This window comes from Panicum virgatum, chromosome 1K, assembly GCF_016808335.1.
Source record: "Panicum virgatum strain AP13 chromosome 1K, P.virgatum_v5, whole genome shotgun sequence".
Taxonomy (NCBI): domain Eukaryota; kingdom Viridiplantae; phylum Streptophyta; class Magnoliopsida; order Poales; family Poaceae; genus Panicum; species Panicum virgatum.
The window spans coordinates 3930245-3957358 of NC_053136.1; the positions used below are offsets into that span (position 1 = coordinate 3930245).

The window sequence follows — 27114 nt, forward strand, 5'->3', positions numbered from 1 at the left end:
CATCTTTGCGTCCGCCTCAGTATGTGGAGAACTTGTTTAGTTCGCGAAATTTTTTAGATTTTGATACTGTAACACTTTCGTTGTTATTTGACAATTAATGTCCAATTATGAACTAATTAGGCTTAAAAGATCCGTCTCGTGCTAATCAGTTAGACTGTGTAATTAGTTATTTTTTCAACTACACTTAATACTCCATGCATGCGTCCAAACATTCGATGTGACGGATATTATAAAAATTTTTTGGGAACTAAACAGGGTTAGTTCCTTTTTTTCCCAAGAAGATAAACCCGAATGCACCTGCCGTGTAATATAATTGTTCGAAAAAGGTAAATCGTAGAATTCATTTAGCGTGAACAGTGAAGAAATCTTGAATATTCACGCAAGGGGAAAAACAAACTAAACTGTTAACAAGATAGGGCTATTGGGTAAGCTAATCCATTAGCTAGGTAGCTGGAATTAGTTAGGTTGAATCAGCTAATTAGATTCTTGCTATCTGGATATATAGAATGATTTTTTGAGGGAAATATATAGAATGATTTTAGCTAGGCATTAACGGGTCATATCTGAATCCACACAGCTAAAATTAGGCTGTGTTTAGTTCGCAAAAAGTTTGTATTTTGATACTGTAACATATTTCGTTATTATTTGACAATTGATGTTTAATCGTAGACTAATTAGATGTAAACAATTCATCTCGTTCTAATCAGTTATACTATATAATTAGTTATTTATTTCAACTGTATTTAATGCTCCGTGCATATGTCTAAATATTCGATATAACGAGTACCGCAGAATTTTTTTTGAGAAAGTACTCTAGAAAGAAAGGTATATTACCACATTACAGTACATGTACAGTACAAGTCAACAATTCCCACCAGGTCCTTGTTTAGTTGCAATTTTTTTGGAATTTTGGTACTGTAGTACCTTCGTTTGTATTTGATAATTATTATCTGATCATAGATTAACTAGGCTCAAAAGATTCATCTCGCAAATTACAGACAAACTGTGTAATTAGTTATTTTGTTTAGCTATATTTAATACTTCATATATGCGTTCAAATATTCGATGTGATGAAAAATCACGTAAAATTTTGAAATTTTGGATGCAAAGGCCCAAATTGCCGCACGATCTCCCGTCTTCATTCCCTTGCCATTGCCGCACGATCTCCCGTCTTCGTTCCCTTGCCATGGTACGCACGGCCAGAAGAAAAACGTACTTTGATAAAAAAAAAGAAGAAAAACGTACTACTACCACGTTACGTTTGTCACGTGCCCGCGCACTCCACGTTTACCGTGCTGCGTCCCCTCCCCGCCCGGGCCCACTCCCCGTGCAAAAATACCTGAGCACGCACGCAGGCGACAGCCCCCGGACCTGGCCCGTCATAAATGGCCTCGGATCCACCCGGGGGGAGGAAGGAATCCAAGCCAAACCAGGACGAACCCCCCCCCCCCCCCCCCCCCCAAACCCCCACTCGCTTCTTCGCCTCTCGCCTCCTCCACTCCCACCTCGGCGGCGTCACCTTCCCCTCCCCGCGCGCGGGCAGCCGGGCAGGGCGTCCAATACGGCGTCGCGCTTGGGGCGCCTTCCGAGGCGGAAGCGGGCCCCCTCCCCCCTTATCGAGCTCTCTGGACCGGGTGCTCTCGAGCGGAGGCTTCTAGGATCGGGAGGTGATCGATCGATGCTGTGAGGTTTTGCTTTTTTTCCTCCTCCCGTTTCATTTTGTTGTTTGGCATGGGCCGGCGTGATTCGGCGGGTTTTGCCCATCGGTTTCGGAACGTTCGGTTTGTTAGAAGGATCATCGCGCGTCTCGGGCTGGGAAATGGAAGGGAGTTTCGGTTTAATTTCTTGGGCGTGGTTATCTTCAAACGGTTCAGCCCTTCGGGGAGCAGTTAACCTGATTAGATTTCAAACGAATGATGTCATCGCACTCCCTTCTTCAATGATAATGTCATGATCAGTGGAGTGTGGTCCCGGATCCCTTTTTTTTTGGCTTATCTGCAAAATATTGTCTGCGGATTAAGGTTATATTCAAGCTTGAAATTATGAGGTTATCTTTCCTCTCCTGTACCGAGCTTTGGCGTCCTACTGGCCTGTCCCAAATTCTCTCTGATTTGAAATTCTCTCTGATTTGGTCCTGTCCCAAATTCACTTTGATTTGGTTACAGATGTTGGGTCCTGTCTGTTGTTGATCCGGAAGGTGAGTTGGTACGTGGTAGTGGTACCACCAGCACCTCGGACGTGGTTGCTTTTGATACAGGCTTTAAAAGTTAAAAAAAATCAGGTGATAGAGCTCACCTTGTGCCCTGTGCTCTGAAAAGCGATTATGGTTATTGATTCTACAAGTGTGGCGTGCTAGGCAAAAGTGTATCTTAATAAGTAGTGACTAGGTTGTGAATGCTAAGGGGCGATTTGACTGTATACCTGTTGCCCTTACTAATCTTTAGGGCATAACATTCTTCCAGGGTTTATGTTCTATCTGCCATTTGGAATTGTCCATATAATTAACGGCTAGTATTAAGGATATCTGCTGAAACTTGAGTGCATTTTTCATTGCGCAGTGAGAGGGTGTTTGGATGAGGGATATTCACGTGGCAATTTATAGGACATGACCATCCAGTTATATATCCGCGAGCCAAATAGACCCTTGATCATACTTGATTTTTATACATTAAATTTCATAATCTCTCTACTTTTTTGTTGTGGTACTGGGGATAGTTTGCTGAAACCTTGGTCATAGTGGGATTGTTGATGCTAATATTAGTTCCAAAGTGGTTTATTATCTGCTTTAAAAGGTATCCATTCTCAAAATATCCAGGGGCATTTTTCTAAATGTTCTTGCTCATTATTATCTGCATCCATCCTCCAGGTTTTGTTGTTTGCTGACCTTTACCAAATTATCTACAAATCTGCACAAGTATAAGATACTGCAGAAGGATTCTCGTGGTGTCTATTGTGGACTAATTGCATGGAGGAATATTCAGACAGGAGATCCAGAACAGAAATTGCATTTCGCGGGAGGGGTTCCAGATTCTCTTATCAAAATCAAAGTCCTGAAGAGAGGACTAATCACAACAGTGATGGACCGGGAAGCAGCACTAGACTCGATCCTATGAAAACGGGAGTTACTGATAATCAAGAAAGACCAAGATATCTGCATGATTCGTTTAAATCTTCAAGCTCAAAAGTGGGGCATGCAAGTTCCTCCAAATTTCCACTTAGAAAGTTTGAGGAAAAGCGAAGGCAGCCTTTGTCGACAGGGGTTGACATTGCTGAAAGTGGTAGAAGAAAGGCTGAACCCTTCAAGCAGCTGGAGAGTAGTAAGAAAATCATTGTAGGTGATGAGAGTTCAGACACTCTGCGGATAGAATCAAAAGGTTTTACTACTGAACAAGGTCGTTTGTTAACACCTGGTCCAGAATGCTCTCATTTTGCTGGTCCTTCAGGTGTTTCTGCACATAGAGCCGAGTCCTTGGTCCGAACTGCTTCACTAAGTTCTAGGACACATAGACAGAAAGAGAAAGAGGTGAATTTGGGTACTCCAGGAGCATGTTCTTCATCTTTGACTAATCGGTCTACTATGCCTAGAAATTCCACCACTGGTGTGAGGCCAGCTTATGGTCATGTTAGTGGAGTACAGAGACGTGGTCTTAAAAACCTTGGTTGTACTTCAGCACCTGATGTTCAGCCTTCAGGTTGTTCATCTGATTCTGTTTATAGTAGGAGGTTTGAGTTCATGAGAAAGAGGGCTTCTGATCCTGAAAGCTTTTCCAGATCAAGGAGCTTTAGTGGACCGTCTAATTCAGATCACTCATCTCCAACATATATTCGCGATACTGGTCCCAGAATCAGAATGAATGAATCATTACTTTCTCAACAAATAATAGAAAGCAGAAGCAGAAACCAACAGGAATCAGCAGTTTCAGTTAGGACAAGACGACCTTCTCATGCCACTACACTGAGGGCTCCTGATGAACGAGCAGATGGCATGCTTTCTTTGCATGAGTCATCCACAAGGAATGGGCAATCAGCTCAGGAACATCTTTCACTGGAAGAAGTCTCCACCGAGAGTTCAATAAGACCATTGTTTGCGGAATTACCTCATGATATTTACTCATTTAGTCATTATCAAAGCTCGAATTCTCAAGCTGAAAGAGGAAGACCAAGCTCCCTTTTCGAAGAAAGTCCTCCACAAATGTTCCATGGACTCATGGGGGAGAGAGATGGTCATAGACGCATAAGCATGGGAGGAATTGCAGAGGTTGTTGTTTAAAATGTTTCCCATAGTGGTTCCAGCTATTCTATTATTGTTGTTACATCTTATGTTAGATTAATTCAGTTGTATATATATTGGTACTGTTCTCAATTTTGATAAATGGCCTTAACTTTGACTAAGGAGGTGGTGAGAGTATAAAAGTTTCAGGACTAAAATAGATTTATTTTCTGTAGGTTTTACTAGCATTACAGAGGTCTGAACAACAAGCTGAGCTGGCTTATGAGGTTAGTTGCCTGGTATTCGTTGCCCAAAAAACTTAAAGGCTAATCTGTTCCATGGTGCATTTCACTGAACTGTTGGATAACTCTCTTTTCTTTTCTTTTTTGCAGCAATTGCTGGTGCTGGAAACTAATCTATTCCTTGGTGCCTTTGCATCCCATGATAGACATAGAGACATGCGGATGGATATCGACAATATGTCATATGAGGTATTTTCTTCGTCGTTCAAACCTAAAGGCTGAAGGGGTTTTGCTAGAGATTGCTTTTCTTCCAGGAACATCCCTTATTTGGCATTTGAAGCTCTTGCTATGATTTGTGTACTACCTTTGGCCATTATGATGGAATCCTTGTTCATAACATACTTACACGAGGTGCTTGCATTTCCTTCTGATCAGGAATTACTGGCACTAGAAGAGAGAATAGGTTCTGTAAGCACAGCCCTTTCTGATGAGCAGTTTGCGAAATGCCTCAGAAGAAGCATATATTGTCCAGTTGCTACAGGAGTAAATAAATCAGTCATAGATGACATAAAATGCAGCATATGCCAGGTACTATGTGATCAGTATTTCTCTGTTGTATAAACAATAAACAAAACACATATAAAGATGAACATCAGGCACTTTTGTTTTCCCATGAGGAACTGATAAGGCAGTGGGGAAGTGAATATGAGTTACTGGGAACTGGTAATTTTGGACACTAAGTGCAATATGTTTAATTTTGGCATTGAACAATGGTCGTTAAGCATTGTTTACATTTCTCACTGAATTTAATTGCAGTTATTAAAATGTACTGTTACACTGTTTACTGGATTCCTGGAAATGTAAATAGCACTGTTTATGCTTGCTTCTTCAGTATCCTTGTTATCGTAAGTCTTAACTGTTGTACCCTTCAATCTACCATATTCAGAAGCGACTGCATCCACTGTTTTAATCCCACACCACCACCACACGACACCAATTTCAGTTAACCACACGCCCTTATCTGAAGGGAGCGGAGCAAAATATTCTGCCATGCATTACTTAATCAGGAAATCTTTACTGAAATTTACACCTGCCTGTTCCAGGAAGAGTACAAGGAGGGTGAAGAAATTGGGCGGTTGCCATGTGAACACCGGTACCATGTGTGCTGCATTGGCCAGTGGCTTAGGCAGAAAAACTGGTGTCCAGTATGTAAAGAGTCAGCAGTACCTTCGATGGTGGACTAATCCAAGGATGTTTCAAGCTAGTATGTATCTGGTGCCCATGACTGTACATGTGAACATGTGAATAATATGGGCTAGGTTCCCTCTAGTTTCTGAATATCAGATACTTGGATTCCGTATGGCCCTGGAACTCTGGAAGACTCCTTAAAGTGCTATTGGAATGGATCGAATCACTGGTCGATGATTAAATTACGTTAAGTTCAATCACGAGAGCAGCCCTTTCTTGTTGCAAGATGATGACCATTCCATTCCTGGAACCAGAAACACCTCGAAGCTTTTAATAAATGTTATGTCAAGCCTTCTCGCCAGTGTTGTAAATGGTACGGATATTTTCCGATCGTATTCGAATTTGATCAGGTCTGAAAGGATTTTTATCCGTTCGAATTCGATTCTGAGTATTCAATATCCGTAACCGACCTGTATCCGAGTACTCACAAGTTACATTTTATGATGTCGATACCCATTACAATCTTATCTAGCAAATACTAATATTATTCGTATTCGGCTCTGTTTTCGAAGAAAAATATGAAAACAAATACGATGTCAGTAATATCCTTCCGCATTCGATCTGTTTACATCCCTACTTCTCGCTTTATTTTTGTTGAGTGGGAACACTTGAGCTTGGAATGTCCCGCAAAGTTGCTTCGTAGAATTACAGTGCTTACAAGATGAAATTGACTGGGAGTATTTCCGCCCCCCTTTTTTTACTTAGGGGTTCCATAAATAAATGCTGCTGATATTATAAATTTTATTCTGCGGCCACACTCAGCAGCGTTAGAGAGAGAAGATCAGTAACCAAGATGAAACTGTTACGGCATACGGTAGCATTTGAAATTTTACTCTTTTCTTCCAAAAAAAATGCGTTGGAGTTTTTCATTCAGTACATATTTACATTTGAATTTTCAAGGGCTGCGCTAGATGCCAGAGATTCTGTGGCTAATGACAAACTCTCGGCCCATGTCACTTCTTACATGATATTGGTCGAAGCTGTTGTCTTTCTTGCATGATCGAGAGCTACAAATGGGATGGCGCCGCACCACACCACCGCCTGCCCTGTGGATATTGTCGCCCATATTGACCACGCCTGGCGTTGGCAAGGCAGGGGCGAAGCTACTTGAGCTTCACTGGGGCGGTCGCCAGCGGCGTCGTCCCGGAGGAGCTGCGCCAGCATCGCGGAGCTAGCCGGCGTCCTCGAGCCGGGATAGGTAGGCGTTGATGGCGCCGCACTCGCCAAAACAGAAGCCAACCGAAACAGCGAGGCGGACGCTGGCCAGCGCATCGCCGATTCGTCGTAGAGCAAGCAGGCCATGGAGCGCTAGACGCTTGCCGAACTGGAGCATCAGGTGGATGGGGCCTTGGCTCGGGTACGGTAGAAGGAACAGGCAGGAGGCAGCTACCGCCACTGCCACCGCCGGCGGCTGTCAGCTTGCCATCACTGTGCGGTGTGGGATGAAGTTGCGGCTCCCCATGGCGGCGCGGGTGTGGAGGGCGGAGACGCCGATGACGGGTAAGTGGGCTGCCGCGGGTTACCCGAATCAACCCGCTTCTGCGGAGTGGGCTGAAATACTGAATTATATGGGCCCAATGGGTTGACGTATCGGAGTTGCCCGCGCCGCTTGCAACATGACTCCTCCGGCACGCATCTTGCCGGCCGCCGCCGCCTTCATCGGCGGCAAGGCACCTTGTGACCTTTCAAAACCCCCCAATTTGTCTCTAATTTCCCAATCTGTCTCCAGGTAGGTCGCCATGTCCGCCGCCGCCTTCCCCAGCTGGGCGATCCTGGAGCCCTTCGTCTTCCGCCGGGACGACGACGCCTCCTTCCCGGACGAGTCCAAGGCGCCCGTCAGGGCGTCCGGCACCACATCCTTGGGCGCCCCCTTCCGCATCGCCTTCTCCTTCGCCGAGCCCCCGCGCGTCTCCCGCCTCTACGCGCAGCTGCCGGGCTTCCCGGGCCCCGACAAGCTGACGCCCCTGGCTTTCCTGGCGACCCACCACCGCCTTGCCCTGCTCCAAGTCTGCACCTTGCTACCCAATTTCGTTATAGTGCAGGACTTCTTCATCTTCAGCGCCTACCACGACCCTTCCTCGCTCCAACGGCTCCCTCCTTCTAGCGAGATGGATGCCCAACCTCCTCCTGGTCATCTTGACTACCTAGTCGAGCGGCGCCTGCTGAGAGACCGACACATCGGCCTCTTGTGCCGAGGCGAAGGCGAGCAGGAGTTTGTGGTGGCAGAGCTCCATCTCTCCAAAATCCGCAACAAGGTCCACGCTGACATCTTCTTTTTGAAATCAGCTGTCCCAGCACGATGCGGCGAAAAGTGGAGGATGAAGTCCATTTTACCCCCTGAAGTTGTTGAGGAATCCAAATTACCCCCTTGAACTGCAATACCAGGAATGGAACCCCCTTCAACTTTTAAAACCGGACAAATCACCCCCTGACTGATTTTCACGGTGGTTTTGGCAGTGGGCCCCACATGCCAGCCTGCGGGCCCCACATGTCATCCTCTCCTTTCTCTATCTCTCTCTCCCTCTCTCCTTTCTCTTTCTCTATCTCTCTCTCCTCTCTTCTCCAGATAGCCGCCGCCACGCCCCTCCCTCCGCTGCGCCTCCCTCCACCGCCACCTCCCTCCGTCACCGCCGCCTCCCTCCTCCGCCTCCCTCCGCAGTGCATCCCTCCCGCCGCCACGCATCCTTCCGCCTCCCTCCCTCCCTCCGCCGATCGCCGCGCCTCCCTCCGCCGCCCCGCCGCTGCCGCCCTCGCCGCCAGCCGCCCGACGCCGCGCGTCCACTCCGATGCTCGCACACGCTGAGCCCTTGACGCGTGGAGCACCTCTGCCTCGGCCGCCGCCGCCCAGAGCACCTCACCAGGGACACACGCACGAGCTCCATTGCGGCGGGAGCCCAAGGCGGTGGTGCGCGGCGACGGTGGGAAGAGCTCTGTGGCAGCGCAACGAGAAGCGCATGAGCACCGTGAGGTGGCGACTGCGGTCGGGACACGGAGAAGGCGCCTGGAAAGGGGGTCTCACCGAGCGCGGCGGACGGCGCCGCCTGGCGGCGCGACGGACTGGCGGGGAGGCGGGTCCGGGCGACGGCAGGTCGGGACGACGGCCTGGGGAGCTCGGCGGAGTCACAGTGGAGTTCCACGCCAGTGGAATCGGCCGGCGGTGGCGTGGAGGCGTCGAATTGCGCCGGCGGCGCGAGCTCTGTGGCAGTGCGGGCAGGCCCGCGGAGGAGAGAGAGATAGAGAAAGGAGACAGGGAGAGAGAGATAGAGAAAGGAGAGGATGACTTGTGGGGCCCGCAGGCTGGCATGTGGGGCCCACCGCCAAAACCACCGTGAAAACCAGCCGGGGGGTGATTTGTCCGGTTTTAAAAGTTGAAGGGGGTTCCATTCCTGATATTGCAGTTCAGGGGGTAATATGGATTCCTTGACAACTTCAGAGGGTAAAATGGACTTCATCCAAAAGTGGAGCTCCGTGCGTGTGCCCATCCTCCACAGCGGCGACCCCGGCGATCTGCTCTTCTGGCAGACTGAAGGCGTCGTCCCCGTCGACCACTGGCTGTGCTGGATTGACTACTCCCGGGGCATGCTCTTCTGTGACTTGTTCGGAAAGCCCAAGCCTACAGTCTCCTTCCTCAGGTTACCTTTGGACAATCTCCCTAATAATTTTTACAACCGCAGCTTCACCCACAGCCGGATGTCCCGCGGCGTGTCCGCCATTGATGATGGCCGTGCGCTCAAGTTCGTCCATGTCGCCCGCAGTGATGGCATTGGCCATGGGGCACTCAAACCCGGTGCTAGCTTCACCATCACCTGCCACACCCTCAGATTAGACGGTAGCATGGCGTTGTTGAAGAACAAGGGCATGTTAGGCCGCATGAGGTGGATCGAGGACTCCACAGCCACCTCCGACAAGCTATGGCCAGCATCTGCACACAGGGAATCCCCTGATGAGTTCCCACATGACATTGTCATATTCCCCCAAGTGAACATCGACAGGCCACATGTGGTTCACTTCCTTACCAGCTCGTATGAGCCTTTGAAAAAGATGTGGCTGGTTGCCATTGACATGAACACTGCAACCGTGGAGTCTTCTTCTCAGTATATCAATGGGAAGGAGGATCTTGCAACTGTGGACTCCGACTTGACCACACTAAGGTCCACCTGTCCCATGCCCTTGCTTACCTGTGAGCTATCCAAGTACCTCAATCCCCCAAGGTAACATTATATTATATTGCTGCTGGCTTTTATCTACCACCTGCTTAATTGATTTTTGCTGGTTGCATATTTATTGCTGCATATATGCAATTTGTTCATCACTTTAATCTTGTTAGTATTTCACTACTGAGTACTGTAAGAGCAGCCTATTTCTCCAACTAGGACATTTAGCGATTACATTTATTCGCAGTTGGAAGGAAAGTATGCTACATATTTACCTTCAGTGTCTGTTTTTGGCAATTCTTTTCTATAGCATAACTACTTTATGAAGCACTGTTATATTGCCGCTGGCCTTATCCAAGTGTACCTCCTGCTTAATTGATTTTTGCTGGTTGCATATTTATTGCTGCATACATGCAAGTTGTTCATCACTTTAATCTTGTTAGCATTTCACTACTGTCAGGCCCAATCCTGAGGGAGTAGTATATATACATGTACATATACAATTAGAACGTACAACCAGGGCAGATAAGAAACGAAACGATGTGTCGCGCATGACTCCTCCCAACTGACTGACTCCCACGATTAACTAACGTTGATTGGTAGCCACGCCTAAGACTACACGATCTACAGGCCTTTTAAGTGATACCTTTGAGTTGGTTCAACACGTTTAATTTGTAGCTTTGCAATAGCTTTCAACCTTCAATTTCTATTTGTTTTTTTTTAATTTTCAAGCTTCAAGAAATATTTAAATGATATTAGTATTAGTATCTTTGTTACTGACTTGGCATCTAGAATTGCAAGAACAAGTTTTTGAGATAATACCATATATAGTACTAATATGTATAAATTGTTTGGCTAGAATTTGTTTTTTTATGCACTCGCTTATTGGCGAAATGTTCTACATATAGATTTATCATCACCATTAATATTTATAGGGCCCCATCTCCAATCTCGCATCGGCCCCCCTAAAACCTCAGGACCAGCCCTGCTACTGTAACAGCAGCCTATTTCTCCAACCAGAACAGTGATGTAGCCTGCAGGCTACTTAGCGAAAGATAAGCAATAGGCTTAGGAATGGTGGAGTTGTCAATACCTTCTTTCATATGGTGTTGGAAATAAATTATTAGCAGTTAGAAGTAAAGTATACTACGTATTTACCTTCAGTGTCTGTTTTTGGCAATTCTTTTCTATAGCACAACTACTTAATTTATGAAACACCGTTGCATGCTAGCCTGATCTTGCTAACAGAAGTAAGTTTAGTTTGAACATCCATTTAGACCACTTTTTTCACAGTATTTATGTACTGCAGGAAGAGGAAGGATGTGGAATGAGTCACGTCTGCCAACTTCATCGTACTTCTTATATACTATCTAATGGTTCAACAAGAAAGATCTATGTCATGTTTGTCAACAAAACTGAAGGAGCTATTTCATATCGTGGCCTATTACGGTCTACTTCATGCTGTATGAACAGATAAGTTATATCAAGTTTGTGGTGTGTTGCATACTTGCATAGGTTTGTCAAGAAATTGTGTGGTGTGTTGAGTTTTCAAGTATAATCTTTAAATTGTGTCCTTGCCTGTGCTATACCAAGTTTGTATGTGAAATTTAATCTGTACTATGTTACCACTTCTAACGCTATGGTGGTATATTTATGCAGTATATGTTGTGCTAACTTAATTGTTGGTATCCTGTTCATGTAAATTATTACAAATCATTGTCACCGCTATTCGTAAAAAAAATGACGCGCATCGTGGAGTCTGGCGCGCAATCACGGAGTGGTAGACATTTGCGTAGAAAACCTCACATGGCCAAGGGGCACAGTCCATACACTTCTTTTTCCCTTGTCTCTACAAATCCTTCTCCCTCTCTCTGAATGGAGGGACGGTATAAGGAATCTTTTGTCTGAACGGAAGCCCTCTGAAATTTGAACTCCACACCCCAGTTAACAACTACCTGGGCAGCAAGACTTTTTGTTCTTGTCACAATCACATCCATCCATCTAGAACGCAATGCAAAATAAATGAGAAACGATTTGATATAAAAGAGCACGGAAACAATGGTGATCAGCAAAATATGCCGGAAAGAATGCCACTAGGGACATGCACTAGGGCTCATCTGTACTTGCAATGATGGGATGCAAGTCAACGCTTGCTTGCTTGCTTGAGAATTATAATCCACAGAGGGGAGGGCAGGCGAGATGAGGGGATTGTACAGTCAGTACTCCCTCCATCCTGAAATGTAAGGCATTTTAGATTTTTGCAGACAGATTATGGAGGTAGAGAAAAGATACATATACCCCTCATCAGTGCATTATTCAGTTAATCAATTGCTTAATTTTTAGTGCGCGCACCAAAATTAAGGAGACTAGCATGCCTTTTTTTACTCCCTCAACCCACCATAATTGATTTTTTTTTACAAAACTAGCACCAAAACCAAAAAGATTAGCATGCCTTTTTGTCCAAAAGGCTCGATGATGCCTTATATTTAGGTACAAATTTGAACCCTCAAATATCTTATGTTCCAGAACGGAGGGAGTATATCTTCACATAATTAAGTAGGGGGTGTTGAGTGGACATTTGTGCCAAAATACGAATCATGGTGGCTTTGTGCTTGAATGAGGAGCAAGTGGCATTGCAATGACAGTTTGGGATGCTGATCATGAGCTTATAGTTTACTTGGGTATGATGATGGTGGGTGAAAGTGATTCGAACATCACAACACTTACAGAAATGGCAACATGAGTTGATAAGCTCAAATATCTCCACATGCATAAACAGTACAGATTTCCTATTGGAAGTCTCGCTGTGAAAGAGCCCGGTTCTATGAACATGCAAACCTAGGAAATCAATGTCACACAGGATAGAAGAGCCTAGTTCATCATCTTGATGAGCTCGTTGATGTAGTTCTCACGGTTACCGGCATCACCACCCTCAACATAGTGGTTCCTCTTCTTCAATTCAGGCCACCAAGTGGTGCCTTCAGCTTGAATGGCAACAGGAAGTTGTTGGCCTCCTTGAAATGTGGGCGAACGGTCATGATCTCATGGACAAGATCAGTGGCGGAGCTCGGCAAGAAATTTAGGTGGGGCATAATTTTTTATGTTATCTTACGGCCACCACGTATGAATGTTAAATATGGTCTATTAATTCAACAAATACCAACTAAACAAGAGTAAGAAATAAGAAAATCCAACAACCTATGAATTTGAAGACAAATTAGTTAGTACAATGTAAGAAAATCCAACTAAACCTATGAATTTGAAGACAAATTTGTTAGTGTATAATATATCATATATGATTATTTAAAAACAGCAGCACATGAGAACAAGGAGACATATCTAACCAGCTCGCCCTGCACTGTAGAACTGAGCTGCTAAGGCAGGCAGACAGGCAGCAGCGGGCACTAGGCGGCAGCCCTGCAGGTTTGCCTGGCTCCGTCGATGGAGACAGCGAACGCTGCTGCTCTACCGCTGCGCCTGACGAAGAAAAGAAGGGTATTAGGGGCTCCTCGTTGGCAGTAGGTGGGGCAGTTGCCCCACCATGCCGCATGAGGAGCTCCGCCTCTGGACAAGATCCTCTATGCATATGATGTTGTGATTCCCGAGGCCCTGGCAGGCAGGAAGTAGAGGGAAATGATCATTTAGATTCAAATTGAAACACACATATCTGAAGAATGATCACAGAGGCTTTGGGGATGGCTCACCGCCTCAATTACATTGTTGTTGCTCAGAGGAATCATCTGCTTGTTCAGCTTTTCATAACTTACTAAGTTGTGTCACTTAGGTCCATACCATTTGACGTGGCGCCACATGACATAAATATATGAAAAAAAATCCTTCAAATTTGTCATCTTCTATATCTCGATCCTCCTCATTCCCGCCCTGACGTCCACAGCGCCGCCGCCCCATAATCCGCCCTGTTGCCGTGCCGCCGCTGGGCGGCCGCCACATGAGGCCGGGGCCAGGGCCCTGCCCGCTCGTCTGCCCGCGCCCAGCACGCTGACGGCGACCGCCCACAACCGACCGGCCTCCCCTGTCAGGACGCCTCTAGCGCCGGGCCCTCCTCCTACTAAGGGCAACCTCCCGCGGCGAGGCCCCCTCCGAGTGCCGACTCCCGCGTCGGGCCCGCCTAGGGGTGGTAATGGGCCATGGCCCTAATGGCCTCTTCACAGCCCAATAAAGCCCTTAAAATTTTTAGTTCAAAAATACATATGTTTAGAGCCCGGCCCTTTTAGGGCCCGATCCTTAGATTTTCTAGTTCAAAATGTTGGGCCCTTTACCACCCCTAGGCCCGCCTCGCGGCGAGGCCGCCGCACTCGCCATGGTCCGGCTCGCGGTGAGGCCACCGCACTGCTGAGGCCGCCGCCCCGCGCCGGGCCCGCCTCCCTCCGAGGGTCGCCCCCGCGGTGAGGCCACCTCCAAGGGCCGGCTCCCGGGCTAGGGCCACCTCGCGGCGAGGAGTAGCAGCGCAAGGGCGACGTGCGCGGCCGCGACCAAGGCTATGAGGTGGGCGGCCTCGAGGACCAAGCAGGCAATGTGCGGGAGCCTGCCCAGCGAAGGGCTCTTCGCCTGCTCCGGCCATGGTGTCCAGCACGGTCATGGAGTCCATGCCAGCTATGGGTGGAGATGTGGAGCGGCCGCCAGCACTTGGAGGCCGCCCAGACCGAAGAGGAGAAGACCTCAATTGATCCGAAATGGAACTTACTTGTCAATTGATGGAAATGGTGAGCTTTGTGGCGGAACACCTCAACTTCATTTAGCTCCATGTTCCACAACTACTGCTGAAAAGAATAGAAAACAGTTGTCAAAATCCTTCGGGATCATTTTGGTTCAATGAGCGGGATTGTATTCATAGTTTTCGTTGTTGCTATCTTTCAGTTGATCCGAAAGAAACTCACACAAATACAGGGAAGCCAGCTCGTACCCATGGCAATGCATGAACAGACTCCCCTACCATGTGCTGTCAAATGGAAAGAAAAATCCTAAACCTTAAACTCTAAAGGTATTCAGACCGGTCTAACCAAAAATAAAATAAACCAAAATAAAACCGCAAGGAGTATGAAGGTTTTGAAAGTGATCGAGTGCTCTAGCCTAAGAGGAAGAGGAGGTAAATTAGACAATCTAAAAATCTTAACTTATAGCTCCAACTAATTTGCACAATAATTAAATTAAAATATGCTATCTAAATGTGCAGCTACGGTTCTTCTCATGTGAAACTCTCGTTCCAAAAAAATTATGCAATCTATAGCCAATCCTATCAAGATAGTACTCTATGAAAGTAAAGGCACACAAGGTTGCAATATAAAATGCGAAAATATAAAGGAGGGAGGAGAGGAAGCAAACTCTCGACACGAGAATTTATCCCGTGGTTCGGATTGCCACAAATGCGCCCTTACATCCATATTGTTGAAGCACTCACGAAAATTATCGCTTCCCGGCAATCAAGTCTTTCCTGCGGACACAACCACGGTCATTTTGATCCCGATTTCTATTAAGGGAACTCCACCAAGAAGGGTTGTCGACGCCGCTCCACAATAAGGCGGAGGGTCGAAGACATGCCGGCAAGCCACCGAGACTCCAAGGATGAACGGCGCACCGAGATACAATATAGTTCACTCTAGAATCAACTCAGAAGGCTCATCACCTTGCTCTCACACTCTCTCAAGAGCTAACCTATCACTAACACTCTCAAATGTGTGCTAAGGACTAAGAATTTGATCACTAAGCACTTGGATGGTTTGGCGAACTTCTTCAATGTGTCTAGGACTTCACTTGAGGTCCAACAACTCCAAAATCACTAGGGAAGCCATATATATAGGCTACCAACTCGAACTAGTTGTTTGTAGCCGTTGAGGCATTTCTGTCCTAGCCTGCAAATTTTTCAGTTGATCAGAAACATGTATTATTAACATACATTTGGCATTTCCTTGGACTGAATTATGTGTGGAGTACAGCAGTATGATTCCTAGGTCGTAAAAAGGCAAACGGGTCTGCACTTTCTGCTTCGCCACCTATTCGCTCTTCAAAAGTTTGCCAAAACCATCCTACCAAATAACAACCAGCCTCGTTTTGTTAGGCTTACCGTTTAAATAGGTGTCTGAAAAACAAAAATGCTTTGTGCAGTATGAAAGATAGTCTACTCCTATATGACAACAGAAACACCACTAATAGAGTAATGCACTGGCTGTTTCACTAAATCAGGTGACAAGTTGCCAACATGCACGAATGGCCGGTCGTTAGGTTTTGCTCAAACGAGCCAAGCCGGCAGCACGCTTCCCTCTTTCTTGTGCTTTTCATCTGTTCAGTTGGTGTATCATGCAGATTGAATGTAGTATGAGATTGTTTGATGGTACGTCATAGAGTTCCGCAAAAGCGAGGGAAAAAAAGTTCTCTCTCGGTGAAGGTTGTGTTCAATATTCAAAGACTAAAGAACTATGTACAAGATTTGTGCTTGGAGATCATTGCAATAATACATCATATCAACAATTAATTGAATACTCCTAAGAAAAAAAACACTAAGATATTATGCTCTTATATCGTATTCATATGGTATGTACTCCCACCCTTTTAAATTATTAGTCGTTTTGGCTTTTCTAGACATACAAAATTTCACCATGCACCTTTTTTGCGAGAAATTTTGTTATGCATCTAGACATAACTAGGGGTGGTAAAGGGTCCAAAATTTTGAATTAGAAAATCTAAGGCCCGGACCCTAAAAGAGTTGAGCTCTAATCTTATATAATTTTGTGTAAAATATTTAAGGCTCTTGTTGGGCTGTGAAGAGACCACTAGGTCATGGCCCATTACCACCCCTAAACATAACATATATCTACATGCATAGAAAAATTATATACCTAGAAAAGTTAAAACAACTAAATTAATTTAGGACCTGAGGCCGTGCATTCATCATATATATTGCTGAGGCGATGCCGTGCATTCATCTCTTTTGCGTGCCATGCATAGGCTGATGTCACGCACGCTTAACCCCAAACGCCACATGCATGCAAAAAAAAGCGCCGGCACATCTTGCCATTGCAAGTCTGTACACGATTATAGCAATGAAAAGAGCAAAAATGCAGGGGTGACAAATGATACCCGAAAGTAACAACGAAAGAATAATCAAACTATTTAATTTTTAGTTATTCAAGTAAGCACTGTCGTTTCATTTTCTAAAATAAGATATGTTCATTAAACGGTGATACATCATTGATGTAACCTAACTCAAACATCCAATTCTGATATTACATATATTCCAAACTCATTGTCCTTTTTAGTCTATGAATTTTCTTTGAGATGTACTGGTACCAACATTTTTTAATTTTAGTTTTAAATAAAAATAATTGAATAGATTATATTCACTATTTATGTTTGATTTTTCATTTTTTCACTTGTTATTTTGGCTCCTATTTTAAATATTCGTTAAAACCAAATTGCTGTATTTCTTTTTGGCAATTTACAGGCAAAAGTGGTGGATGTTTAATTTCTTTTTTCTTCAAGGTAAGGCATCATCTACACGTGAGACAGCTTACTTTCAAAGGACATGAGGGAACTTGCACGGTATGTAAATAAACCAAGAAGAAATTTCGTGTGTGTCGTGACATGCACAATCTAAGACTGATGATGTCCTTCACTTATTTTTAAGGATTCTGTTCAAATTCAACCTATGTCCTAAGGATTTGATTACATCTTTATTACTCTCACAATTTCGCTTTACCGTATAGTACCATGCAAAGATAATCGTTTTCAATCTCAGTAATATTTTTTTGAAATAAAACTATAATTTTTCTGTGGCTAGTAAAACCCCTCCCCGCCCCACCCCCCACCCCCAACCTCTCCCGTCCTTCCTCTCCACAGCCGTCCGCCCGCCGGGACCCGCAGATCCGACGGCGCCGATCGCCCCACCCCGCCCGCCGTCTTCCCCAACCCCTCACCCCGGTCGTCCACTCGTTCGCCGCTGCCTCCTTCCCCCTCCTCCTCCCCGATTGCGCCGCCCCGCGATTGGCCTCGCCAACCCGCGCCCGCCGCCGCAGTATAAATCCGGCCCGAGCGAGCCCTCCGCGCCGTCCCCACCGCGCTCCGACCACAACCCTAGCGGCGCGCGCCGGCATGGGCTAGGGTTCCCCCGCGGCAAAGATGGAGTGGGATAGCGACTCCGACGGCGGCGGCGGCGGCGGAGACGAGGATGAGGAGGAAGAGGAGGAGGAGGAGGAGGTCCAGGCCGGGACCGGGCCCCCGGGGTTCTCGCTGGCCATCGAGGGCGTGCTGGGCGCGTGCGGGATGGTGGTCTCCGACGCGCTCGAGCCCGACTTCCCCATCATCTACGTCAACCGCGGGTTCGAGGACGCCACCGGGTACCGCGCCGAGGAGGTGCTCGGGAGGAACTGGTAACCACCTGCCCCGTGCGCTCCAGTTTGGAATCCGAGCTGGGTTGGTTCTGTGATTATGACGGGGGGATTCATTCGTTGCTAGAGGAATCTCTTAGGGTGGATAGTTGGTCGACCACGGAAAGTTATTTAGCGTGCTTGCTGTTTTGTGGTGACCTGAGCAGTATCCCATAGCCCGTAGATAATATCTAGATTTATAGCGGCCGGCTGGAATCAAGTTAAGATGCTATTGAACTTGTTTGGTTTCCAATGTTAAATTACTGACAGGTAGTATTTCTTCCTTTCCTGTGTTAATTTAAGCACTGTAGCAATGAGGGAGTCTATTTACATGAACTGTAACAACTAGACTAATAAATTCATGATGGTTTTTGGTTTATGATCTATGTATAAACATGTTTATGTTAATGTATGATGTGCTGGTTTTAGGTTTCCCTTAGAGAAGGAGTTGATTCGAACTGTTAGTTGCTTCAAATCAATTTCAACTGCTAGTCCCACCAAGTTATATGCTAGGAGTGGCAATTTAAGATGAAAATGGCCTGTTTCCCTAATATTTAAATTTTATCCTAGGATATTAAGAAGTAAGGAGGTATGTATTTTGGCTCTGTATAATTCTTCGCACTATCCAATATTCCAATTCCCTGATTATAACTCTGTTGGAAATTCATTTTGAGATGGGGTCTGGCCTACTTATTTTCGTTTCATTTCTAGTTGATTATGTATGAAACTGTTTTTTTACTTCATATGTTGGCAGTGATCTTTATCTAGAATTACAATATTCCACTTTATATAACTAGAATGGATGCGTTTTGTTGGATAAAAGGGCACCAGTTAACAACTATTCCCTCCACTAATTAGCTTATCCCAAACATCATATATTTAAAAACGGAGGCAGTAGTAGTGGATAATTGATCAGAGATCATCTTGAGATGTTGTTAACCTATTATTGAGGACTTGTATATGGACTTGAGGCAGAAAATTTTGAATTATAGTTATAGTTGCTTGAACGTCTAGAGCACTGTTCTGTTCTGTTTTGTTTATGCTTCTCTTCAAGTTCAGCCTTGCAACAGAAGAGTTTCATCATCTGTCAACAGATTGCCTCATGGACTGCATATTACTGTTATGATTAGAATTTTGTCAGTATCTTTTAGAAAGACTTAGTGATGTCCGCCAACCTTGGCACCATACAACACATCCATGATGGATATAAAACTGTTTGCTCCTGGCGTCATATACTACTACAAGTTCCTAATTTATTTAGAAAACTGGGATCCTGCCCTTTCAATGTTAGGCAAAGTCATATCCAACAAGGTGATGGCAGCTTATTACCAGTGGTACCAGTAGCCAGTTTCCTTCAGTGACCAAATAGTTGCCTTAAGGAATTTAATGGATACATGTTGATGGGTTTGGATTTACATGAAAAATTGTAGAGGAAAGGAAGAAAAAGCTTTTGTTGATGGTTTAAAGATGGTACATATTTAGAAATTCTGTACAGGCATATGTTGTCTATGCTGACATTCGTTAGTTTTGTATGCAAATCAAATTTGGGAATTAAAAATAGAGGACTAGAAGTAACTGAGTTACAAATGCCGGCCTTAAGTACCATATTTCATGTGGGTTGGACAGTTAAGGCACACTACATGTAGTCTTTAGTTGTATCAGTAATGTCACCAGTAGTTAACTAATGAAAGCACACAGTGAACTTCTGAATAATAAAACTTGCTTTGCTGATATTGTCTCGAACATTGTGCTCATAAAATTAAGTATGGAATGGATGCAGAATGTTATTCTCTACTGCTACTAAAAGAGGGTTAATTAAGTTCAGTTGACCAAATACAGATTTCTTAATATTTTCTTTCACCTCTGAGCAAATTTGAAAATTTAACATCCTATGTTAGCCATTTTTTTTTGTACAATTTTCACTTGCTTCTTCTTTAGTATTATTGTTAAGCTGCCTTTTTTTTTATTGCAGCCGGTTTTTGCAATGCAGAGGACCATTTGCTCAGAGGAGACATCCCCTTGTTGATGCTGCAGTAGTTACTGGGATTCGGAGATGTTTAGAGGATGGGACCAAATTCCAGGGTGATCTGTTGAATTTTAGAAAAGATGGTTCTCCATACATGGCAAAGCTGCAATTAACACCAATATATGGAGACGATGACACAATAACACACTATATGGGCATTCAGTTTTTCAATGATTCCAATGTTGATTTGGGGCCATCTCCTGGCTCTGTAACAAAGGAACTTGTGAGATCTACATGGATTGCACCAGATAACACTCCCCCACCGTCTTCAGTGGGCAAGGGTAACTTATGGGAACATTCTAGTCTCTTCCTACTGAGTGATGAGGTACTGTGCCAAAAGATCTTCTCAAAACTGTCACCCAGGGATATAGCCTCTGTAAACTCTGTTTGTAAGAGACTGTACCACTTGACAAAGAATGAACACCTTTGGAGGATGGTTTGTCAGAATGCATGGGGCAGTGACGCTACTCGGACCCTTGAGAGTGTGGCAGGATCAAGAAGTTTAGCTTGGGAACGGCTAGCTCGAGAGTTGACCACCCTGGAAGCTGTTGCCTGGAGGAAATTGACAATCGGTGGTGCGGTGGAGCCATCTCGGTGCAACTTCAGTGCCTGCGCTGTAGGGAACCGTGTTGTCCTTTTTGGTGGAGAAGGTGTTAACATGCAGCCAATGAATGATACATTTGTGCTGGATTTGAGTGCCAGCAAGCCAGAATGGAGGCACGTCCATGTGAGCTCGGCTCCTCCTGGTCGCTGGGGCCATACCTTATCATGCCTAAATGGATCACGGCTGGTTCTGTTCGGTGGCTGTGGGGGGCAGGGGCTACTGAATGATGTCTTCATTTTGGATCTGGATGCACAGTATCCAACTTGGCGCGAGATTCCTGGCCTTGCACCACCAGTGCCACGGTCGTGGCATAGCTCCTGCACAGTGGATGGTACAAAGCTGGTGGTTTCTGGTGGCTGTGCTGACTCTGGTGTACTTCTAAGCGATACCTACCTCCTAGATGTTACAATGGAAAAACCTGTGTGGAGGGAGATACCTGCATCTTGGACTCCACCTTCTAGACTTGGGCACTCCCTTTCTGTTTACGACGGCAAGAAAATCTTGATGTTTGGTGGTCTTGCCAAAAGTGGCCCTCTACGGCTCAGGTCCAGCGATGTATTCACTTTAGATTTAAGTGAAGACAAGCCATGCTGGCGGAGCATCACTGGCAGTGGGATGCCAGGAGCTGGTAATCCTGCTGGAGTTGGCCCACCTCCTCGCCTTGATCACGTCGCGGTGAGCCTTCCTGGAGGTAGAGTTTTGATATTTGGTGGGTCTGTGGCGGGTCTTCACTCAGCCTCGCAGCTTTACCTCCTGGATCCAGCTGAAGAGAAGCCGACCTGGAGGATTTTGAATGTTCCAGGGCGGCCTCCACGGTTTGCTTGGGGCCACAGCACCTGCGTCGTGGGAGGAACAAAGGCAGTAGTTCTTGGAGGACAAACTGGAGAAGAATGGACACTAACTGAAATGCATGAGCTTTCTCTGCTTAGCTCATTAGTTTGAAGATGAAAAGCTTCCTTGAAGAGACATTTCTGGTGAACAGCTGCCTCTTCGTGTGTGTGACTCAGGCTGAAACAATTTTTTCCAACAGTGGGGCTACAAAAATAGGGTTCGCGAAGTGATTTTACTCTGTTATCTCAGGGCAGTTGTGGAGTAGCCCCTGAGGTGGATCGAATCTGATTACTCAATCTATGTCTGGGAGTCGCCTCATCTAGAAGTAGGAATAAGTTACCTCTGCTGTTGTTGTTTGTATGGTCTACGTTGCAATAGCATACATAAGCTAATCTCAGTTCTTATCATGTTTCCAAAGGGAGAGCTGGCGTTATGTAGCTGGAGCCATGCGACACACTCATTGTGTTATGATGGCGCACATGCTGACACCGCCATTGTTGAGAAGCGATGCTGTGGTCTTCTGGTTTTTGACCCATCGATTGCTGCTATCTGGAGAAGCTGTAACACTGTTGTATTTACTTATACTTTTGCATTACTTTGTGCTTACACCAAGTGATAGTGATACTTGTGACATTTTCTTTACCGTCTTGATTATCAAAGGATGAATCTCAATAATTCCATCTTATTCGTACATTTGCCTTATGCTAGGAGCCTAGGACCGTGTTAATGTCTTGACGTTGATGGTGACCTGATGCTGAATATCAATTTGCATTGGCCTCTTTCTCCGAGCTGGGATTGGTACGGGTGACCAACCGGCTGTTGTACGCTAGGGCAGGGTCAGGCACACCGCCAAGTTTATCCAATTACTTCTCTCAATTTTCTGTTCTGTGATTTTATCATCTGATTACATTCCATCGAGTAATTAGGGTTAACATTTCCTGCTATTTCTGGAGAACCTGCAGCACTGCCTTAGCTTCTCCCATCTCCCAGTTCTAAAGACACTTTTTCGTTTAACTGACTCTGACGCGTCATCTTTATCGAAAGGACATTGATGCGTAAAAAGACCACCTGATTTTTTATCAGAAGGGACATTGATACGTAGCAAAGACTACCTGAATTAAGTAAAAGAGACATTTGATGCGTAACAAAGACTCGGAGGTATGAGCTGCCTATCCAGACAAGCAAGGCATTTTCAAGCCACTTGATGATTGACATCAAACAGAATCAAAGCAGACACACCACGGAAGAAATCAGAGCAAAGGCAACGGCAGTCGAGCACGAAAGCTCTCGATAAGCCCAAGCACAGATCAGGAGGTACGGTACGGAACATGCTTACGAGCCCAGCACCCAGTTCCTTTCAGCGCCTTCCATTCCAACACGGAAGGAAGTCTCTTCCACATGCCCAGCAGCACAAGCAAGCAAGAACACAATCATGCAAATGCAATTCAAAGCTAGATTGTACCATCTTCAAATTCTCAACAATTGTCAAAAGAGGCAAGAAAATCAGCATGGTAAGTCTTAGGAGCATTTTTGCTGTTAAAGTAGGCTGCATTCCAGAGAAGCATTTTGAGATACAAGGATCTGCAAGACAGGAAGCTGATCTTCAAACACTGCTACCATAAGTAGGGAGCTAAATATTTACATTAAAGAACCTGCAACGGAGATGAAACCCGCTGCAAATCAACAGTAACAAAAGGCTTGCTGCTATATTTTCTGTACAGGAAATTTGGGCTGCCAGAGCACCTCCAAGGGTGGAGAGTTTTATTTTCTTCTTTTTTGTTTAAAACAAAGGAAAAATAAATGAACAGAGGTCGAGCAATTCTGATTGTTGCTGCATCAGACATCAGCACGGCTTTTCCTTTTTTTGCTGGTTGATCCTACAAGTGTGAAGGTCGGTGTCTGAACCTGGGATCCCTAGATTGAACAATGGTAGAATGTGTATCAGAGATGTTAAACAAACAAATAAAAAGAAGATAATGTTTGTTATAGCTGTAGTGTTGTTGTGCCAAGACACGTCCTATGCTTGGACATAGTTTTATGCTTAAGAAAGAAGGTTGCAAGATGGAGAACATAAAACAGAATTACATTTCTATTGGTTTTATGGTTTTGTATCTGCATGTGTACACCATCTTAATCATATAATATCTAACAATAGGGAGCAGGAAATAGCAAAATAAGTGCGCAGACCTGTAATGACCAGCCATTCTCCTTGACGCTGCAACCCTAGGCATGGCCCCTGTAACTATATATTCGTCATCAATTTCATCAAATCTAATTTCTCTTATGTCAACAGATCTTGTTGGCACTTCAAGGGCAAGGCTTTCTTGACTAGATCTATTGCTGCTCCTCGTTCCACTATCTCTCCTTTCCCTTGCTCTTGCTCTTCTTCGGCCTCCTGAAGATCTACGGAACGCCTTGCAAAAAATACAGGATGCCCACCAGTTCCTTCTAACCCTGTGGTAGACTTCATACTCATCTCCAGCTTCATCATCCCCATACTCGATGACATAATCTCCCAAGACTATACCATTAGGAACCTGTGCATGTATTGTACTCAAGACATCTATTATATCAGAAGACTGCTGCAAATTCTCCCAGTCAACCCGGCGAGCAGGATCAATTTCTGAAGGGCGTGAATTTGGATGTTTTTGCTGGGTGTGCTTCTGAAGTTCATGGAAGTTACCAGCATATGAGCATGAACTCTCTTCACAACAACTTTTCTTCTGGTTAAGATGCAAGCGAGCCTCATCAATAATAAACCACCCAATCACATCACCTCTGCACAACGGGCAGGCTGGGCTGTTATTTGCATTAGATGAAATGATATGAATGCTATTAAGGGGAGCCACAGTAAGAGATGAGACTTTCACATTGACTGGTATCCCATGAGCAACTTTGAACCTCTCAAGACAGTTTGAACGTGTCTGATCTGTGTCACATATGAATGGTCTACAGCCCTTCTCATATGAGGTACACCTCAGTAAGACTGCATTATGAGGGATATCGAGACAGATAGGGCAACTAACATCCTCCACCCAACTCTGATCAAATTTTATGTCCAGATCAAAGGAACTGGGCTTTACCACCTTCTTCATTAACAAATTCCCAGAACCCATGCTGAACTTTGTAGGTAGATCTTTGGCGCTATCAAGTTTATCTTCTCATGGCAGCCTGCACAGCATCAAGCAGCAAGTCGATTAGTATATGAGCCCTGTCATTTAACACATCATATGGATTTCCTGTAACCAATATAGCAGCAGACTTTGCATATGGGAACAAGAACAACCTTAGTATGTTTACATCAAAATTCGTACACGCTACTACAGTTTTTCAAAACTCTTGCCATGTAATCAGAAAAGGTGATGAACACAGTACCATCTTTTAAGAGAAATGTTGACTTCTCAAGAGAAATGTTGGCACAATCAGTTAGATTGTGCAGGTATGAACACAGTACCATCTTTTAAGAAAATTCCCAAAACCATCTAGCGAACTGTAAACCAGGAGAAATTGAACCGACGTTTGGGGGAAGCTGAAAAGGATATATCACGAAAGATTCATAATATTCCCTGAAGAAAAACTGATCGAAATCAATTGTCAAAGCCCATCGACTAAATCCATTCCGCAACAAAAAAAGAGTGGTTAACAAACTCTAACTAAATCCTTGCCCCTAAATCCCTCGCACGAACTCGAGACCAAGCCTACAAACCCCCAAAAAATCCACTGCATCGCATGAGAATTTCTGCAGACAAATCACACAAGAATACCGGGGGAAAAAACAATAACAAAAAAAAACAAGATGGAGAAGAAGAACATGGGACCGGCGCACAACAGCCGACCGCCCAAGAATCGCCAACGGGGAGGGGACAGGTCGGGTCGTACCGCTGCGTCCTGCTCGGCGGCTCGCTGCCGGCAGGTGCCGGAGAGTGGCCGAGGAACGGCGGCCGCCGCAGAAAGTGACGAGGTGAGGAGAGGTGAGACGTCTCCCTCGCCTCGCTCCGCGACGCCAGGTCTCTCTCCTCCCGTCTCTCGATGTGGAGACGAAAACGAAGGTTGCGACGTGGACGCCAGGCCACTGACGGCACCGCCGCCGCAACGGAGAGGACGAGGATCGAGGAGGGTGAGCTTTCCTCTGCTTTCTTGTTGTACGGGCCGTGAGGTTCTTGGAGCCTAGACGCGGGTCGCCGGAGGTTTCCCCGGCCGGAGCCTGGATGCCGGGGGAGGTAAAGGCAGACGAGGACTTGACGACCTGCAGGCTGCAGGTGGTTTGGTTTGTCAGCGCCGGTGGTTGGATTTTGGGAGCATTTCTGGGAGAGGAGGAAGAGAGGGAGAGCGAACTGAGACTCTGTGGCCTGTGAGTCCCTTTGGTATCTGCCATTGTGATGGACTCTGGAAAACGGATGAATTTCACATAAAATTTTTAAGGTTGAAAACGGGACGGGAAAATCCCGTATCCCGTCCCGACCGGCACCATATCTTGTAAAAACCGATCATATACTGTTTCCGCAAGAAAACAAGAACGGGAAAAAATCGGCAGAAACAGGAACAGAAACAAAAAAAGAGTCTTTTGCCGACTGCCGTCAGTTGTTCCCATTTTTTGCCTGCATACCAATTCAGAGTCCCAATTCCCTCTAGGCCCGGCCCAATAAACAAACCCTAAGCCTGCCTAATGCCTAGACCCCCACCCGCGGCCACCCCGACTCCAATCCCCCCACTCGGCCGCCACCCCCCATCCGGCCACCCCGACGGATTGGCGAATGGCGATTGGCGACTCCTCTGGTCCTCCCACTCGGCCGCCACGGGCCACAGCGACAGGCGACGGCGCCACCCCAGAGGCCCAGACCGAGATCCGCTCCGCTCGCCCGCTCCGGCGCTCACCTGGCGCCACGCCGCCGCCCCAATCCCTCCCTCCCTCCCTCCCTCCCATCGACCTGGCTTCGCGTCGCGCGGCCATCCAGGTCCGGTGTCCCAGCCGCCGGCCCGCTGCCCGCCAGGAGCAAGACTGAAGGAGCCCAGACCGGCAGCCGCCGCCCGCGGAGTCGACGCACTGGCGAGGCAGCGAACGGACCGGAGTCCCTGCGTCTGCCGTCTGCGGCTTCCCCTCCCTGGCCACGCACAGGTTGCAGCACAGCAGTGCTGTTGCATGCATGTGACGTTTGTGTGATGGAAATGACCTGCTGTTGGAGACTTAATGTTGCTGCAATGATGTTTGTTTATCAAAATCATTTATTCAGTATATTGTTTTGCATGTGAATGATGTATGGTTGTATCTATTGTGTCGAGCTAAATGTTTTGAGTAGTTACATGTGTTGTTCCCGATTTGAGGTACCGATGTGTTGTTCCCGATTTAAGGTACCGATTCCCGATCGTAATCGACAAATTTCCGACCGATATGTTCCGTTTCCGATATCCCGTAATATC

The 27114-nt window shown here is 45.9% G+C and overlaps 4 protein-coding genes across 10 annotated transcripts; 3 read left to right on the forward strand and 1 right to left on the reverse strand.

Annotated features, from left to right (window-relative positions):
- Positions 1 to 1452: 1452 nt before the first annotated feature.
- On the forward strand, positions 1453 to 5900 carry LOC120650552 (probable E3 ubiquitin-protein ligase RHG1A). Of its 3 annotated transcripts, none has more exons than XM_039927871.1 (6): positions 1453 to 1688; positions 2867 to 4258; positions 4447 to 4497; positions 4603 to 4701; positions 4888 to 5040; positions 5556 to 5900. In XM_039927871.1, exons 2-6 carry the CDS (start codon positions 2966 to 2968, stop codon positions 5694 to 5696), a joined length of 1737 nt encoding a protein of 578 aa, XP_039783805.1. In that variant the 5' UTR covers positions 1453 to 1688; positions 2867 to 2965; the 3' UTR covers positions 5697 to 5900. The 3 variants fall into 3 exon arrangements, with proteins under 3 accessions (XP_039783805.1, XP_039783681.1, XP_039783738.1); XM_039927747.1 differs by having other exon boundaries at positions 1454 to 1683; positions 5556 to 5775; XM_039927804.1 differs by having other exon boundaries at positions 1454 to 1667; positions 5556 to 5775.
- Positions 5901 to 7317: 1417 nt separating this feature from the next.
- On the forward strand, positions 7318 to 11465 carry LOC120650720. Of its 3 annotated transcripts, none has more exons than XM_039928130.1 (4): positions 7318 to 8017; positions 9165 to 9332; positions 9456 to 9911; positions 11164 to 11465. In XM_039928130.1, the coding sequence occupies exons 1-4, from the start codon at positions 7440 to 7442 to the stop codon at positions 11183 to 11185; spliced, it is 1224 nt and encodes a 407-aa protein (XP_039784064.1). In that variant the 5' UTR covers positions 7318 to 7439; the 3' UTR covers positions 11186 to 11465. The 3 variants fall into 3 exon arrangements, with proteins under 3 accessions (XP_039784064.1, XP_039783997.1, XP_039783921.1); XM_039928063.1 differs by having other exon boundaries at positions 9165 to 9296; positions 9375 to 9911; XM_039927987.1 differs by having other exon boundaries at positions 9165 to 9911.
- Positions 11466 to 17788: 6323 nt separating this feature from the next.
- On the forward strand, positions 17789 to 22387 carry LOC120650898 (putative adagio-like protein 2). 2 transcript variants are annotated; one of them, XR_005665875.1, is made up of 3 exons: positions 17790 to 18238; positions 20208 to 22021; positions 22115 to 22387. XR_005665875.1 is itself a non-coding variant. In XM_039928230.1 (2 exons), exons 1-2 carry the CDS (start codon positions 17988 to 17990, stop codon positions 21805 to 21807), a joined length of 1851 nt encoding a protein of 616 aa, XP_039784164.1. In that variant the 5' UTR covers positions 17789 to 17987; the 3' UTR covers positions 21808 to 22387. The 2 variants fall into 2 exon arrangements, 1 of the variants encoding a protein (XP_039784164.1); XM_039928230.1 differs by having other exon boundaries at positions 17789 to 18238; positions 20208 to 22387.
- An 812-nt stretch (positions 22388 to 23199) lies between these two features.
- On the reverse strand, positions 23200 to 26125 carry LOC120651008. Of its 2 annotated transcripts, none has more exons than XM_039928364.1 (3): positions 25576 to 26125; positions 23884 to 24867; positions 23200 to 23610 (listed from the first exon to the last, which is right to left on the reverse strand). In XM_039928364.1, exons 2-3 carry the CDS (start codon positions 24810 to 24812, stop codon positions 23574 to 23576), a joined length of 966 nt encoding a protein of 321 aa, XP_039784298.1. In that variant the 5' UTR covers positions 24813 to 24867; positions 25576 to 26125; the 3' UTR covers positions 23200 to 23573. The 2 variants fall into 2 exon arrangements, with proteins under 2 accessions (XP_039784298.1, XP_039784376.1); XM_039928442.1 differs by lacking the exon at positions 25576 to 26125 and adding an exon at positions 25072 to 25551.
- Between the last annotated feature and the right edge of the window lie 989 nt (positions 26126 to 27114).

Bases quoted from the DNA above. Each gene is read 5' to 3' on its own strand.
- LOC120650552 (XM_039927871.1), top strand. From the start codon at position 2,966: ATGGAGGAATATTCAGACAGGAGATCCAGAACAGAAATTGCATTTCGC. The intron at 4,498-4,602 runs GTTAGTTGCCTG...TCTTTTTTGCAG, and splicing joins AAGCTGAGCTGGCTTATGAG to CAATTGCTGGTGCTGGAAAC. The intron at 5,041-5,555 runs GTACTATGTGAT...TGCCTGTTCCAG, and splicing joins TAAAATGCAGCATATGCCAG to GAAGAGTACAAGGAGGGTGA.
- LOC120650720 (XM_039927987.1), top strand. From the start codon at position 7,440: ATGTCCGCCGCCGCCTTCCCCAGCTGGGCGATCCTGGAGCCCTTCGTC. The intron at 8,018-9,164 runs GATGAAGTCCAT...CCAAAAGTGGAG, and splicing joins CGATGCGGCGAAAAGTGGAG to CTCCGTGCGTGTGCCCATCC. The intron at 9,912-11,163 runs GTAACATTATAT...TATGTACTGCAG, and splicing joins AAGTACCTCAATCCCCCAAG to GAAGAGGAAGGATGTGGAAT.
- LOC120650898 (XM_039928230.1), top strand. From the start codon at position 17,988: ATGGAGTGGGATAGCGACTCCGACGGCGGCGGCGGCGGCGGAGACGAG. The intron at 18,239-20,207 runs GTAACCACCTGC...TTTTTATTGCAG, and splicing joins GAGGTGCTCGGGAGGAACTG to CCGGTTTTTGCAATGCAGAG.
- LOC120651008 (XM_039928364.1), bottom strand. From the start codon at position 24,812: ATGGGTTCTGGGAATTTGTTAATGAAGAAGGTGGTAAAGCCCAGTTCC. The intron at 23,611-23,883 runs GTCTGCGCACTT...TGTTCAATCTAG, and splicing joins AGAATGGCTGGTCATTACAG to GGATCCCAGGTTCAGACACC.